The sequence below is a fragment of the Andrographis paniculata genome, unplaced genomic scaffold (genome assembly GCF_009805555.1).
Source record: "Andrographis paniculata isolate CXL003 unplaced genomic scaffold, ASM980555v1 Contig86END, whole genome shotgun sequence".
In the NCBI taxonomy this organism is placed as follows: Eukaryota; Viridiplantae; Streptophyta; class Magnoliopsida; order Lamiales; family Acanthaceae; genus Andrographis; species Andrographis paniculata.
In genome coordinates, this window is record NW_026137624.1 from 789,551 (window position 1) to 805,406 (window position 15,856).

Sequence of the window (15,856 nt, forward strand, 5' to 3'; positions counted from 1 at the left end):
GGGTTGGACCATGATTTATTTTGCACTTGTATACATTAGCCATTAATCTAAGTTGATTTGATTAAATCTCCTAACATTTTTCAACATTGGCGATCCGCTATTGTCGATAGAAGTTTCATGTGGCAACATAATGCCCCATACTTTTCACAAAATATTGAATATTAGACACATTCAGGTGTGTTTGTTTGGGGGTTTGGATTTTGAGTTGGAATTTGAATAGTAAAAATTTTGAATTTGAATAGTTGTATGATGTGATATAAATAGTTGTTGATGTGATGTTTTGAATGTAAAATTAATTTTTAGTATAATATAAAAAATGAAAAAGAGGTGTTTGATTTGATATTTTTGGTGAAAAAAATTGGATGAATAGTGTAAATCCAATCCAATCCCCCAAACAAACACACCCAAAATGAATTTTTGTGAAATATACATACCTAAATCGCCCAATGGGAGCAACCGATTGACTTGCCACACAAATGATAGCTCTCCGCAATAAGTTTCCTTTTATTTGATCGACTTGGCAACCAACCGTACCAACAAATGCCTTACTAAAGTTGGAGACAACATCTGATGCCAACTCCGTATAGAGAATAGTGCAACTTGACCCAATCTCATTATACTTTCCCTTCTCGACTTGATTTGAATGATCAACTCCAAATTAGACATCATGGGCGGCAGTATGTGCGGTCGACAATCTATTTTAATCGACAATAGATGCTCAACCATCTTTCTTGCCAGCCTGAACTTTCCCTTGGAAGAGTAATCACAACATCGATGAGTCAATCCTTTTACCCGCCAGCGATCAAGATCAGAAAGTTGAGCGCAAATTCAGCTTGTTTCATCATGTCACCAAGGTTTATTTTCAGGAATGTATCTTGATCCCCGATCCTTAGCAATATTCACAAAGCTTGAAGGAACAACTCAAGCCCTTTATCTTTTCTTGCTCGAACGACATCATTGAATTTTTGCTTGGTCTACCCGTCGCTGAATCCGCGGCCTTATTTTAAATCCAGCTGTGTTTAGAATACATTCCACGCCAAGCCCATTATTAAGCAACTTTCTCTTTTATGACGTCTCGCCTACCGGTTTTATCTTTTTCCTTTATTCCTTCATTACTTCCATGAATCGCCACTTCTCCAAACTTCTTGGGAGCATTAGAATGTCAAGCTGCAAGTCTGGAACTGATTGGTACCCACTTTTTTTTTTTTTTATCGGCAATTGGGTTTTCGACGATCGAGCACTAATTGGAACTCATTTTTTGCATGATCGTTTTGGCAACTACTTATAAACTCGATCATCTTTTATTTTGGACATTTAGCGATCAAGTCGAACTTCGTTTTTCTTATGGCGAGTCTTGATTTACTCAAATCCCCTCATTGTCGCCCACTTCCTTTCGCCGCAACCCGTTTGGTGACCAAGTTGAATTTTTTCCACCCATAACAACTTGTAACTTGTCTAGATCCACTCGTCGCTGCCAAGACGCCCATTTGGCGACCAAATTGAACTATTTTTCGCTCATGGTGGCTAATGACATGTTCTTATCCTCTCGCCGCCACCCATTTTCTTTCGCCACAACTTGTTTTCTCACCTCCTCGGGCCAAATATTTTGATTGATTATATGATTTTTCCAACATGCATCTATTTTGAATTTTTTTCGCCAACCTCTTTCTTTGGCGATGTCTCTTTTGCGTCCGTGTCAAGTGTTTCGGCCCTTGAACCATCGGCACTTTATGGTTACAAACCATTCATCCAACGGTGGTATAATTGGTGATTTCCTCATTGAATGATGACGAATATTCACCTGATCAATAGTGGTGACATCATAGGCATTACCATTTTTTTAGCGCCAACTTCCATAACCATTACCGATGGGCGCAAATGATCTTTTAGCGTTGGCCTATCCGCCAATGATATGAAATTCATATCCGCTGCAAAAGAGTCACTATCTAACTTCTTGTCTTGCTTTTTCGGCTCAACAAAATCCTCATTGTCAAAGATGATTAAAGGTTGATCGGCCAGCCAAAATTGATAGGCAGACTTTCTTTCATTTATCATTTGCTCAGCCCAAATGGAGCAAGATATAAGTTGTTGAAAATCGCCGAACTCCTGCAAAACGAGCTTTTCATTAAGTTGTGGATGCATGTTTCTCACCACTATATGCATCGCTTGAGTATCCGGAATTTGTATATTGTAGCGATTTTTCAAACGTCAAAAGCGCTCAATATACTCATCTACCAGTTAATCAATTTGCTGTTTTGCATTCATCAAATCAATCAATGTAACTTCAATCGGCGGACTATAAAATCGATCATGAAATGTCTTCCCCATCTCTTGCCACAATCGTATGGAGTTTGGCGGTAGCGCCAAATATCAATTGAATGCAACACCGTTTAGCGAGATAAAATATTAGAAGTTTATGCCAATCGCTAGCTTCGCTACATTGTGTCATAAAACGACTCACATGCTCCATGCTCGAACGTCCATCTTCTCCCGAACAAAAGAGTAAAGATAGGCGTTTCGGTGTTGTGTGGCAATGACATCATTTTTCCTACCCAATCGGGGTAAGGCCGATGATATGATGGTCGATCAATTGGCCGTAGGTGCTGCCCAAATACTTCACGAATAGCCTCCGTCAATATTTGAGGATTGATGGTGGTTGGAGAGACCGGAGGGGCTGGTGGACCGACTTGTTGCCCCTAAAATGTTGTACCAGCAGCGTTAAAATCTTCTGCTGGAAAAGAAGTTGGCGGCAGCAGCTTATGACATAGTTGCTGAAAATAATTGATCATTTGTGCATCAAATTGTTGCTGCCCCCTCCCCCCTCCCCAATGGACCGATGCTCCAAACTCAGCGGTTGAAATAAGGGCATTATACCAGCAGTGTTATGATTGCCGGCCGACGGAAGAATTGACAATTGCTGCCCCATGAAATTCCTGCCGTAAATAATGATTGCCAGAACCATTGAATGATTGTTGCTCCCCAAACGATTGTTGTTTTTGTGCTACTCCTTAGAACAAACTAATTGCATTTGGGCTTCCATAAGTAGTTCTATATATCGCCTGGCTTATGAGTGTCCACCAACGGCGTTAACATCACCTGTTAGCAAAACAATCGACGGTGGAGATTGGAAAAAATTACCCCCAACCCCCGGAGCGCCATATTGTCGTAGTCCCCCAATGGATTGATGCGGTGGCGCAGCCTCTTGAGAGAAAAAAAAAAAATTTCTAGCCTCAACTCCATAATCGATCATCGGAATGTTGTATATCGGTAGGGGCGGTTGAAAAAAGTCGTCTTCCGGTGCACCAAATTGATGCTGCCCCCCAAATCCACCGGGGTTACCGCTACAATTTAGAATAGCCGTTGTACTTGTCAAATGGTCTATCTGGAGCCCTTGAACCTGTCCAAATTGTATTAGGGGCATTTCTAAATATATAGATGAAGGAAAAGTCGAAAAAATTACTTGATTGAGTGTTGTAGTAGGCTAAAAAACGGGATTCTCACTTTGGATCGGAGCCGACATCATTTGGGATTGGACAATTGGAGAGAAATAACACCCGGAAATCGCTGAACATTGTTGGTTCTCGTTTTGTTAATTGGCGGCCATTTCATTGCTTGTGGCCGGCTGAAAAATGTCGGCCACGTGGCCCGACATATCAAACGCAAAGTCTCGAAGGCTTGCCTGCATTGCTGATGATATTTCCTCACGAATGAAGGTAGTCGCCATCCGCTCGGACGAACCGCTGCCCTCTACGCACAAACCGTTACCTTCTCAACATAAATTCTTTTGAATGGACAGCTCATGGAAGACATCCGGACAACTGGTCGTCGTTCTTTCCTTAATTCGCCATATGAATAATTTTTTTCCGATAAATCAATCCTTGAGCTCCATGAATAATCGATTGGGGTAGACTATGATTTATTTTGCACTTGTATACATTAGTTATTAATCTAAATCGATTTGATCCAATCGTCTATGATATTCTTCAATATTGACGATCCACTATTATCGATATAATTTTCAGAGCAAAAATCATTTTCGGTCTCATTCAATATCATGATTATCAATTTTGGTCTCATTCAAAAAAATTTATCAATTTTGGTCCTACTCAAATGAAAATTTATTAATTTTAGTCCCAAGATGGTTGAATGTGACTGAACACGGCCGTGTTGGATGACTCAGAAGGTGACTGGACGTCCCAGGCATCCAACACGGCCGTGTTGATTACCCTGCACTTCTGAACACGGCCGTGTTCCTGCCCTTATTCTGAACACAGGCATGTTCCTACCCATGTTATCAACGAAGCCATGTTCTCAACGAAGCCATGTTCTAGCCCATGTTCCTACTCATGTTCTCAACAGAGCCATTTTCTAGGCTATGTTTTTAATATAATCATTTTTTAGGTCATATTTATTATTATTGTCACTTTTTGATTAAAATTATTTAATATATATTTATAATTCAACAAAAATATTTTTTACAATTATTTTATAATATAAAAAATAATCACTTTTTAATATTTTAAAAATATATAAAAAAAAATAATATAATAATATATATTTTTAATAATACTCCATCAGTCTCACTTACCATGTCAATTGCCGTTTCTGTCCGTCCAACATCCCATGTCGCTTTTATTTTTTGGAAAATAATTACACTATTTTTAAATTTAATTTTTTAATTTTAATTAAAATAATGAGTTATCTTAATCTTAATTTATAATTATTTATATTATATGATAATTATTTTTACTAATACATTCTTAATTATCTACTAATTATACTTATCCTAAATTCTCGTGGAAAAGAAGAGTATTATTTTAAAATATTATTTTGAATAATAAATTTAATTTATAATTTATAGAAATAATTAATTTAAAATAATACTTTAAAATTTTTACTATAAATTTTTAAAAATATATATATTAATATATTATTTTTTAATATATTTTTAAATATTAAAAATTGATTATTTTTTATATTATGAAATAATTGTAAAAAATATTTTTGTTAAATTATAAATATATATATCAAATAATTTTAACCAATAATTAAATAATAATAAATATGACCTACAATATGATTATATTGAAAACAGTGAACATAGCTGAGAACGTTGATAACATGGACAGTAACATGGCTGTGTTCAGAACACGGGCAAGAACACGACCGTGTTCAAAAGTGCAAGGTAATCAACACGGCCATATTAGCTGTCTGGGACGTCCAGTCACCTTCTGAGTGATCCAATACGGCCGTGTTCAGTCCAGTCAACCATCTTGAACTAAAATTTATAAATTTTCATTTGAGTAGAATCAAAATTTGATAATTATTTTTTTAATGGGACCAAAATTGATAATTATGATATTGAACGAGACCAAAAATGAAAATTTCCTCTCGTTGTCACGCGGCAACATGCTCGATTGAGCTCCTTAAGCAAATCTTATTTTATTAAAACCTACATTCAGTTAATTAATTAATTAAAATATTGTTATTCATTCTATTACTACATTTTGTATATAAATTAGAATAGAGTATAATATTATAAATAAATATATAATTTATATATATATATATATAAAGTTTAAATTTTAACATATACTATTATTAGATTAAAAATTTAACAAATACTATCAAATTAAAGCTTAAGTTCGTTCATGCATATTTTTTGGTTCATTTAGCTTAGCTAACAAACTTTTAATAAATTCAAACAAACTTTTAATAAATTCAAACAAGCCAAATTGAGTCAAGTTTGCGTGCTATGCTGTCTAGATATGTATACAAGAATATGCCAATACCAGGCAAGAGCCACTTATGCTGTCTATGTACAAGAATGCATATAACCAGAGAAGATCAAATAGAGAGTAATCTTAACACTAACCAAACCCCTGAACCTACTGCACTTAAATTTGGTGCCATACTTCATTTTCAGAATAAGTAGGCACCCAGTCTGTATCCAAGTTCTTAGCGCAATTATGTATAAATGAAGCATACCTTGAGCTGAATTCAAGAAATGCAGTTGATAATAGGCTACAGCGGAACAAGGCAGCAGCAGCAGCATTGCACGATTTGTCACCCATTGGATATCTCTCAACATTAGAGGATTAGTTTCTAAGTCTGGGGAATTCGCTTTAGTAGCTTGATAAGTTCATAGGTTCTTATGTCCCGACCAGCATATAGGCAAAGATCTAGTGCTGTCAATCCATCCTGGGGAGAATAAGGGTCAGAAAAATTCAGAAATTCTTAATTGGGGAGGGATTTACCTAGAATGTCTAAGCAATAACAAGCAATGATCATATGCAAGTTTTGATCAACCAGCAAAAATTTATTAGTGAAGAAGAAACCAAATTTTGCATATGATTCGGCATCTTGTTTGAACTAAGATGTAAATGTTACACCCACATCATTTAGTTTGTAAAATTTCAAACTACAATATTGTTGAACAAGAGAACAACTAATCTGTTAAGTACAAATGCACATTCCATGACAACAGCTACAAGACTCTTTGAGTAACAGTTTAAAAAAAGTCCCAAAGCACCGTTCGGCATCTGTGAAATTATAATTATTGATAACACTGAAGCAAGGACATAGAAAATGAAATAAACATAAAATGGTTTGGACATTCAGATAAATCATGGTTATGCTCTCTTTATTTTACATTACTAAATGCTTATAGAAAAATAAATATGAGAAGAATTATTCACAATAACAAATTAAAAAAATAACACGTAAGTTTCTAATCTAACAGAGAATCAACTCCAAATTTTCAGGATGCCACCCAGATTTCATAAAATGTAGAAATCTAAAGTTGGACCATTTTGACTTGGAAATCCAAACCAAAACCCAGACAAATTCCATAGTTGCCACAAAGTCAATAAAAATGTAATAATACAAAGTCAAGCTTTCTCTGTGAAGAAAAAATTAACAGGAATGTATGGAAGTACTTTGAAGTCATCTTAGAGTAACAATAAGATCAATAAAAGCCAATGGTTTGATGCTATAGTTGCATATATGATAAATTCAATTCACATATAATAGTTTTATCTATACAACATAGGGCAAAGTAAAATAGAATGAAAGTTGAATCTCCAGTAAAGTAGAGGCGAAGCAGAAAGATAAAAAATCGTGCAATATTAAAATTTATAAATCTTAGAATTTACATAGGGAATCAAGAAACAAGAAATAAGGGCAGGACAAAACGACTATTTATTCAAAAGTACATGAAAGATATATATATATATATATATATACATATATTCAATTACTTATTAGACAAAACATTATTGTATAAAAAAATACAGTAATGAATTAACTCTTAATTTTTAAAAATAGCAATCAACACATTATTTATGTGCATGCTTTGCTATTGTTAAAGCACCACGTGAAACAATCAATCTTTATAGATGAAATGGGAACTAAAATAATGAATGCCAGCTAAGACCTTGGAGATTTAAACAACTAAGTTCACGAAGCATTAAGACAAATATATATAGGCTTGCAAGCATATTTGCGACAATTTACCCGGTTCTTTAGATTCTTGTCAGCTCCCTTGATCAACAAAAGCCTCACTATATCTGTTCTACGGGATTGCACAGCCAAATGCAATGGAGTCCACCCATCCTATGGGTGATATGAAAAAGAGCCAAATCAATGTTAGATCTAAGAAAAGTATGAAGATTATAGTCCAGATTTAAAGCTTACCTTATCTTGGAGATTTATGTCTACATTATACAGTAACAGAATTTTTATCATCTGACTTGAAGCAGTTAACACAGCATAGTGCATTAAGGTAGCTCCACCCTGATATAGAAGAATACAAACATAAACATAATGAGATATAGCAAGCCAATTACAATATAGGAAAAATACATGTGCTTTAACAAAATGGAGAGTCACGATGGTCATTGTAGTTATAAAGGTGCCACATTGATCACACTATATCACTTACATCCAACCAATATTCATAAATTTTAAAAATGACCGATAGTAAAAAATGTAATATATTAGAATTTTCAAATTAAATTTATTAAATGTCTGTATTTTTACATATAGTTAGTTAATGATATAAAAAAGATTTTGCCATATTTTTATTTTGCAAAAAAAATAAAAATAAAAATAAAAATGGGCTTGTTTGCTTGTGATTTTTACTCACTTATATTTAACCTACCACTTTCCCTTCAAAAACATCCTATCTAACACCAAATTTTGATTCAAAATATTACATTCAACATTATTTCACCTCAAAAATATCAAAAGGCTCTGTTTACTTGAAGTTTTTGGTTTCAAATTTATCTCAGAATTGATTTACAAAAATATTGGCCGAGTTTTTCAATCTCACCAGTTCTTCAGAGTTGACTTATACTGGCAGAGTTAGATCGTTAGATAAACAAAACAGTTAAAACTTTTATTAGTCTCAGGATCATATTGGCCACTGCCTTTTCAACTACAATTAACCAAGACTATTTGGAATCAGATGATATGACAAACCATGAGGGGCACCACCCATAAAGAGCTATTCAATAGAGCAAATAATAGAAGTAGTTCCAGAGTCCATAGGAAGAAAATGGTAAAAGAATTATGAATTTTCATGGTTGATAATTTTCATGATTAAGTTTCATTTTCTTACTTACAAGTATGTTATGACATATAGAACTGTAACAAGATACATTGCAATAAAATAACATAATGGACAAGATCTGCAGTCAAATTCACGCATGCAAGAAGCATCAAGAGATTTGGGATTAACATACCGTATCACGTGTAAAAGGATTTGCAGACTCTCTCAAAAGAAAGTTAAATACAGCCTGCTTTTTGGCAAGTATTGCTTTGTGGATTGCTGCCAATCCATCCTGTAGGAAAATCACAAATTTCCAAAACAGAATCAGTTACAAAAATTAAATAACTTCTTCAGGAAATGGCCGAAATGCATTGATTCAGGTGAAGAAGTATATTTTCAACATACTTGTATAGCAAAAAATGGAATTCACAAGTAACAAATAAATAGGAGAATACTATTATCATTTACCTTATCAGGGGCATTGATATCAATACACTGCTTTAATAAAGAATTCACTAGGTAAAACTCCCCAGAGGCAGCAAGAGTATGTAGAGGATGCCATTTCCCCTGAGAAGATGTTTGATTCCCCGGATTAGCATTATTAATCAATTGAGAAGAAAAAGATAAGAGGAAAGCACAATATAACCTTACAAAACAAACTCTGCTTAAAATGCCATTGAAATTGTGAATTGGACAAATAAAGTAGGTTGAATAGAGTTACAAGATTATAGACGCTGTAATTTGGTACATATCAGAAATTCAAAATGAGATCCGAAAATACTAACTATTTCAAGTTAGTATGGATAGAAATAAGGAATGTTAAACAGGATAATGAAAGCAACAATTTTACTATTTCTTCCTATAGCCCCAAAATACTTCAGGATGTTAGCTCAGAGTTACCTCAAAAGAATATAGATTTATTGGTTCTTCATTACATAAAGGCACCAAAATTTTTAAATCAGAGATATATGTGTTATCTAACTACTCTTCTATAGAATTTGGATTCTGGTGATGTATTGGGTGGCAGAAGTATATGCTTCTCCCCAGGTCTTAAAAAGACTCCTATTCGTCTTTACCACCTAATAAAATCAAAAGTTCACATGGAGCCGATAAGTAGTCAAGCAGCAGACAGAAAACAAAAGATCAAAATTAGATGTCAAGGTACTGACCGACGTGGAAACACCAAGATCAGGAACCCGCCTATTCATCAATGCCCTTTCTTCCTTTGAGAATAACCTGCGACTGCCTGCTGAACAAGAAATATCATAAATTGTTAAACTAACCAGCACACAGTGAAATGGATATACATACCAGAAACATTAAAAAATAGCCAGTAGACCATCTTTAATCTAGCATACAATTTTCTTCCCTTTCCTTCATCTCGGGCAGGGCAATATTTCTTACTTGGGAGTTGCATACTGATGTAATTTTAAAAAATGCATTTCAATTTTCACCTGGGCGTGCTAAACAAACAACAGTAGTTTTACTATGTGAGACTGTCACACTTACTTAAAACATCAGTATTCATGAACCATTAGGCAATTTCTTCTAAAATGTTTGCGTGTGTGTATGCAAATTGGACGAGTACCAAAATATATCAATTAAAATGACTTAAAACATTTATAGAACCTCTAAAAAGTCCACAAAATTCTAGCAGAAAGTCATGCATAACCATCGAAGTTTTAATCCCAACTCATTTCTCAATAACATCTGCGAAGTCTGGAATGCTGGAGATGTTAATGCATAAGCAAATATACACGTCTTAAAGTTTTATAGAATGTGGTTACTTAACATGGAACAGATTTGTGAAAAAAGATTTCTCATGTGCAAAGGCTTCTCTCTTTGCTTGCTATAAAGGAGGTGTGATTGATGACTTAAACTTTCAGATGAAGTTTAAGCACTCGATTAAAATCCATTACGAATCAAAGGCAAGCATGAAAGACCATTTAAGAACAAACACAGTCCTGGAGAAGTCTCATCAGATGCTATCATGGATTAAAAATTGGACCAAAAAAGGGCAACCATTAGCATAAGACCTAACAAATCAATGGCAGCAAACATACCTTGTGGTTTATCAGCTGTACCAGGGGCATAGCTGCCACTAGTGAAAAATGCGGAGATGTCGTCCAAACCTCCCCCGTACACAGCCAATCTCGGATTCCTGGGCGCCACTCTTTCTGCAACCACTTGTCTATCCCCATCCTCGTGCTTCTTACTCTCCTCCGCATAATCCAGCTTCGGATTGTCGAGAACCACGGGCTTCAGCTGTTTAAGCTTTTCGAGCTTAATGGCCTCATACTCGACGGGATTGATAGGCCTCAACGCTTGCCTTTTCTTCTCCACCCTCCTGCCGTACTCCAGCTGCCGCGACAGGATTCTCTTTTCCTTTTTCGTCATGTTCAGCTCCCTCTGAACATCCAGCCACTTCTCGGGAATCAAATTTTCCGGCGAGATAGCGGCATCTTTGCCCCTCTCCTTCGTTCGTCTGCTGACTCGGTGGCCGTCGTTACTAGACTCCCTTGGCGTTTGAAGAAATGGGTCGTCGAAAACACCTTCTTCGAAGACTAGGCAATCGCCAATTGCGGTATCCTCTTCATCCTCCTCCTCTGGGCGCGCTTGTGAAGCGGCGCCGTATAGACGCGGGAAAGAGGAACGACGATACTTGCGGGATCCGACGATGACAACTAGGGGCTGCGGAGGAAAATGAAGAAAGGTGGAGGTGGAGGTGGAGGTGGACGGAAGAGAGAAGATTGGCAGAGTTTGGGTTTTGCGGAGAATTGTCGAAGGTGAAAATGCAGCAGAGGTCATTTCTGAGCTCTAACCTTTTCTATTTCGATTTTGGAATTGGACATGTTTATACTTGACACCAAAATTCGATCCCTACGGGATCAGGATATTTCACAACCTTGCTGAATAACTAAAATTTATAAATTCTAATTAATTCATGTTTAGTTCACGGATTTGACCGTATTTAATGTTGTTACAAAATAAATAATAAAATTTAAAATGTTGGAAATTTTGAAAGAGGATCTAAAATCTTGAAGGACTTTTTTAATAATTGGATATTTGTCTTACTTCAAAATCTCATTCTAATTGAATTTTAATTTTTACTTTTATATACTCTTTTATCCAATAAAAAAAACTCTATTCATTTTTCATTTTAGCGTCGAATTCTTTTTTTTTTTTTTTTTCATTGTGCCTCTCACCGCTATTTCGCTTCTCCGGACAAAGAACTTCTGACTATATTTATAAATTCATTATCTTATCTCTATTTCTCTTTTTTGTTACATTTACATGACCTTTTTTTTTTTTTTTTTTCGCGGCCAGTAATACATTTCTTTTGTATTTTTTTCTCTATTTCAATCGACGCGTTTTTTTCTTGGATTTAATCGGTGCCACAACAAGTATGAATGTTGAATGTTAGAATCTATTCTTATTTCAATTTTGCAGGTTTGTTTTTTTTAAACTGTATTTTCTTCTTTTGCTTGATTGTCCATATTAAAAAATATATGTTTTCCTTGCAACTAACAATTGCTTCAATCTACAGACAATACTTTTTTGTAATTTTTTTGGTACATTTTTGTGGTATCTTATTATATATATTTTTATTTTTATTACAAGATATAACTCGACTAAATTTAAGCACACGCTAATGTAAAGAGAAAAGAATAAAAGATTACATGAAATCATGTTATGCAGTTTTCATAATTGTAGTATCCTTCATTTTATCGAGTTGGGTATTAATAGTTTGAAGGAAAAAAATATAAATTTAGAATTAGAAACCCTCCTCGAAAGATTGATCGGTATGCGACATTGCATAGGCTTGTTTATGAGAGCGATACACTAGCCAGAGATTAAAATGAACCGGAGGTGCTTTTCAAAATTATGTGGGATGCTAGAAGCATTGGAAAGGTTACGAGAAAGTAGGAATGTTAGTATTGATGAACTTGTTGCTATTTTTCTTCATATTATTGTGTTGGAAAGTATGGGTATTGCGAGAATAAACGTGAAATCGAGCGAGGATGGATCCTCTTTCCGAAAATTAGATACGCCTCGGTAGTGCCTCCGGTGGATGATGTTCTAACCCATAGATGAAACGGTTTCCGTCTCCAATGAGAGTGACACCTCTAATCGTTGGAGCTCCGACGAACAAAAATGAGAGAGGAACTGAGCTGGGGAGGCTGCCGGAAAGCTAGAAGAGAGGAGAGAAGGACGAGAGGATTGTTTGTTATTGGTGATTAGAATGAAGAGAGAGGCACTTTATATAGGCGTCTCCACTCCGCCAAAATGGCAGGGGATCAATTACGATCATAATTACGACCTTAATTATCGATGTAATTAATTATAAATTCAAACCTTCCGTTTCAAGCAGTCGTAATTGATTCTAATTACAAACCTTCCGTTTGTGACGATCGTAATTTATTCTAATTTCAAATCTTCCGTTTGAAACGATTGTAATTTATTCTAATTTCAAACCTTCCGTTTGAGATTATAATAAATTTATCCAACAGATAATATTTTATCCAAATAATATTGCGACTTAGGCCATATACCCGATTTTAATTTGGGGTTGCACAATTTGGTTTGTCTCGAGACAGGCAAAATAGCCAAAATATTAACCAAACCCCATACACAATAAATAAATAATATTTATTTATTTCTTCCAAATTAATTATATTAATTTGGTACACCGGTCCATCGCATTTTCACTCACAAAATAATCGATTGCAAAATAACCGATTATCCAACAATCCCCCACATGAGTGGAAATGCCCATAAAGGACAGAAACCCAGCTCAATCCCTGTGAGACATTGACACATCAGGACAGGTAGTTTTTGGCTTTGAACCTTCCATAGTCAACATTACAGAGTGTACTAGTGGCCCAGTTGACGTGATGCATTGAACTGTTCCGCCTCCGCGTGCACTTAGTCAATAATATTGACATGTCGCTGTCTCAATCTCAACTTTGTTCTCACGTTTTGATCCATTTCAGCCATGGATCTCGTCTTTGGATTCATAAGTGTTTCATTTGAAGCGGTCCACACTTCACACTTATATAGGTAATCCTATGTCAAGGTATCTAACTCACACCTTTAGGATCATTAAGAGTCATTGACTCAACCTCACCACTTTTGCACATTATAACACTCATTGCTTTTCAGGGAATTGTATTGAGTGTTCGTGCCGGACTCTTACAGTTTAGTTTTCCCATTGAACAAGGGCTTGGGATTTTCAAGTGATTTGGTTGGGTTATCACTGTAATTGTCTCTATCTTATAGATTTCAAACCCTTTCTGTTTAGCAGTTTGTACATTTGATCTCTCTGCAACCCTTTGGTTAGCGGATTCGCTAGGTTTTCTATTGACTTTACATATTCAATAGTCAAAACCCCACTGGTGATCAAATGTCTTACAGTGTTATGTCTACGTCGGATATATCGGTATTTACCGTTGTAAATTCCATCTTAGCCCTTGCTATTGCAACTTGGCTATCGCAGTGAATCATTACTGGAGGTACTGGTTTAGTCCAGTATGGAATATCGTCCATGAAGTTCCTCAGCCATTCGGCTTCTTCGCTAGCTTTGTCCAAGGTGATGAACTCTGATTCCATTGTGGACCATGCAATGCATGTCAGTTTTGTGGATTTCCACGAGACAGCTCCTCCTCCAATTGTAAATACATATCCACTTGTAGACAATGAGTCTTTTGCATCGGATATCCAATTGTCATCGCAGTACCCTTCGAGTTTGTCTGTAGCCTTTTACTACGAGACGGGCTTTGTATTTGTTAATAAACCCATCAGCCTTGAGTTTCTTTTTCAAAACCCATTTACACCCTAGTGGTTTGCAACCTTCGGGTAGGTCAGATAACACCCAAGTGTTATTTTGCATTATTGAGTCTATTTCACTATCCATTGCTTCCTACCAAAAGGAGCATCATGACTAGATAGTGGTTCCTTGATCGTTGTTGGATCATTGTCTAACATATATGTAACAAAATCCGGACCAAAGGTTTTCTCGACCCTTGTCCTTTTGCTACGCCTAAGCTTTGAAGTCTCTTGATCAGGGCTATTGGTCATTTGTCTATATACGCCCCGTAGTTCTTCATCTACGGATTTTGGGTTTGACTGCATCCGTTCCTTACAAGGGTAGATATTTTCAAAGAATGTGGTATTCCTTGATTCCATCGTAGTTTCCTCGGTCATCCCAGAGATTTTCGATTTGTGAACTATGAAATGATACGCACTACTGTTTAGTGCATATCCGATAAATATACAGTCTACCATTTTTGGGCCGATAGCGACTTGCTTTGGAGGCGGAACTTCCACTTTTGCTAGGCAACCCCCACACTTTGAAGTATTTGTATGTGGGTTTCTTGCATATCCATAGTTCGTAAGGGGTGGCATCCTTACCCTTAAGTGAAATCTTGTTCAGGATATAATTTGCAGTCAGTACCGCCTCCCCCCACAGGTTTTGGGGAAGTCCTGAACTTATCAACAAGGCATTCATCATTTCCTTAAGTGTTCGATTTTTGCGTTCTGCAACGCCGTTCGATTGAGGTGAATATGGAGCCGTTGTCTGATGAATTATGCCACTTTTGTTACATTATTCTTCAAACGGGGCCACATATTTGCCACCTCTATCACTTCGAGCTGTCTTGATTTTACAGTCAAGTTGATTTTCTGTCTCGGTTTTGAAGTTCTTGAAGGCCTCGATTTTTTTGCTTTTTTCCCTTAATAGGTAAATATAGGAATACTTTGTGCAGTCATCGATAAAGGTGATGAAATATTTCTTTCCACCTCTAGTTTGCACAAATTTTAAATCACATACATCAGTGTGAATTAACTCTAATGGCTTAGTCTTCCTTTCGACAGACGGGAAAGGTAATTTTGCCATTTTGGCCTCCACGCAAACTTCACATTTGTTTTGAGTGTTCACCTCTTTTATATTTAGTAAGTTCATATTTACTAATCATTTTATAGCATTTAGGTTTACATGACCTAGTCTGCAATGCCATAAATCAGAACACTCAATCAAGTACGAAGAAGAAACAACATTTTTATTATCAGTAGGTGGTGCTCGGCGCACGGCCATTACATTCAATTTGAACAACTCATTTGTAAGATAACCCCTAGTTAGGAACATCTGGTTTTTCGAAAATATAAATTTATCTGCTACAAAGACAAGTTTAAAACCATGCCTAACTAGTAGCGATCCTGAGACGAGATTTTTCCGAATGTCTGGCACATGCAGGACATCTTTCAGGGTTAGTTCTTTACCAGAGGTCATCTTTAGCACCACATTCC

At 35.9% G+C, this 15,856-nt stretch overlaps 1 protein-coding gene across 2 annotated transcripts; it reads right to left on the reverse strand.

Moving 5' to 3' along the window:
• Nucleotides 1–5,710: 5,710 nt before the first annotated feature.
• Nucleotides 5,711–11,396, reverse strand: LOC127242315 (ankyrin repeat domain-containing protein, chloroplastic). Of its 2 annotated transcripts, none has more exons than XM_051261804.1 (7): nt 10,615–11,396; nt 9,721–9,797; nt 9,020–9,118; nt 8,745–8,843; nt 7,696–7,794; nt 7,516–7,614; nt 5,711–6,201 (listed from the first exon to the last, which is right to left on the reverse strand). In XM_051261804.1, exons 1-7 carry the CDS (start codon nt 11,357–11,359, stop codon nt 6,106–6,108), a joined length of 1,314 nt encoding a protein of 437 aa, XP_051117761.1. In that variant the 5' UTR covers nt 11,360–11,396; the 3' UTR covers nt 5,711–6,105. The 2 variants fall into 2 exon arrangements, with proteins under 2 accessions (XP_051117761.1, XP_051117760.1); XM_051261803.1 differs by having other exon boundaries at nt 9,721–9,800.
• Between the last annotated feature and the right edge of the window lie 4,460 nt (nt 11,397–15,856).

What these genes read in the sequence shown, in the direction of transcription:
- LOC127242315 (XM_051261803.1), bottom strand. Translation starts at nt 11,359, where the DNA reads ATGACCTCTGCTGCATTTTCACCTTCGACAATTCTCCGCAAAACCCAA. An exon ending in TACAGCTGATAAACCACAAG is followed by an intron (nt 9,801 to 10,614) that starts GTATGTTTGCTG and finishes TTTCTTGTTCAG; the next exon opens with CAGGCAGTCGCAGGTTATTC. An exon ending in ACAAGAATCTAAAGAACCGG is followed by an intron (nt 6,202 to 7,515) that starts GTAAATTGTCGC and finishes TATTCTCCCCAG; the next exon opens with GATGGATTGACAGCACTAGA.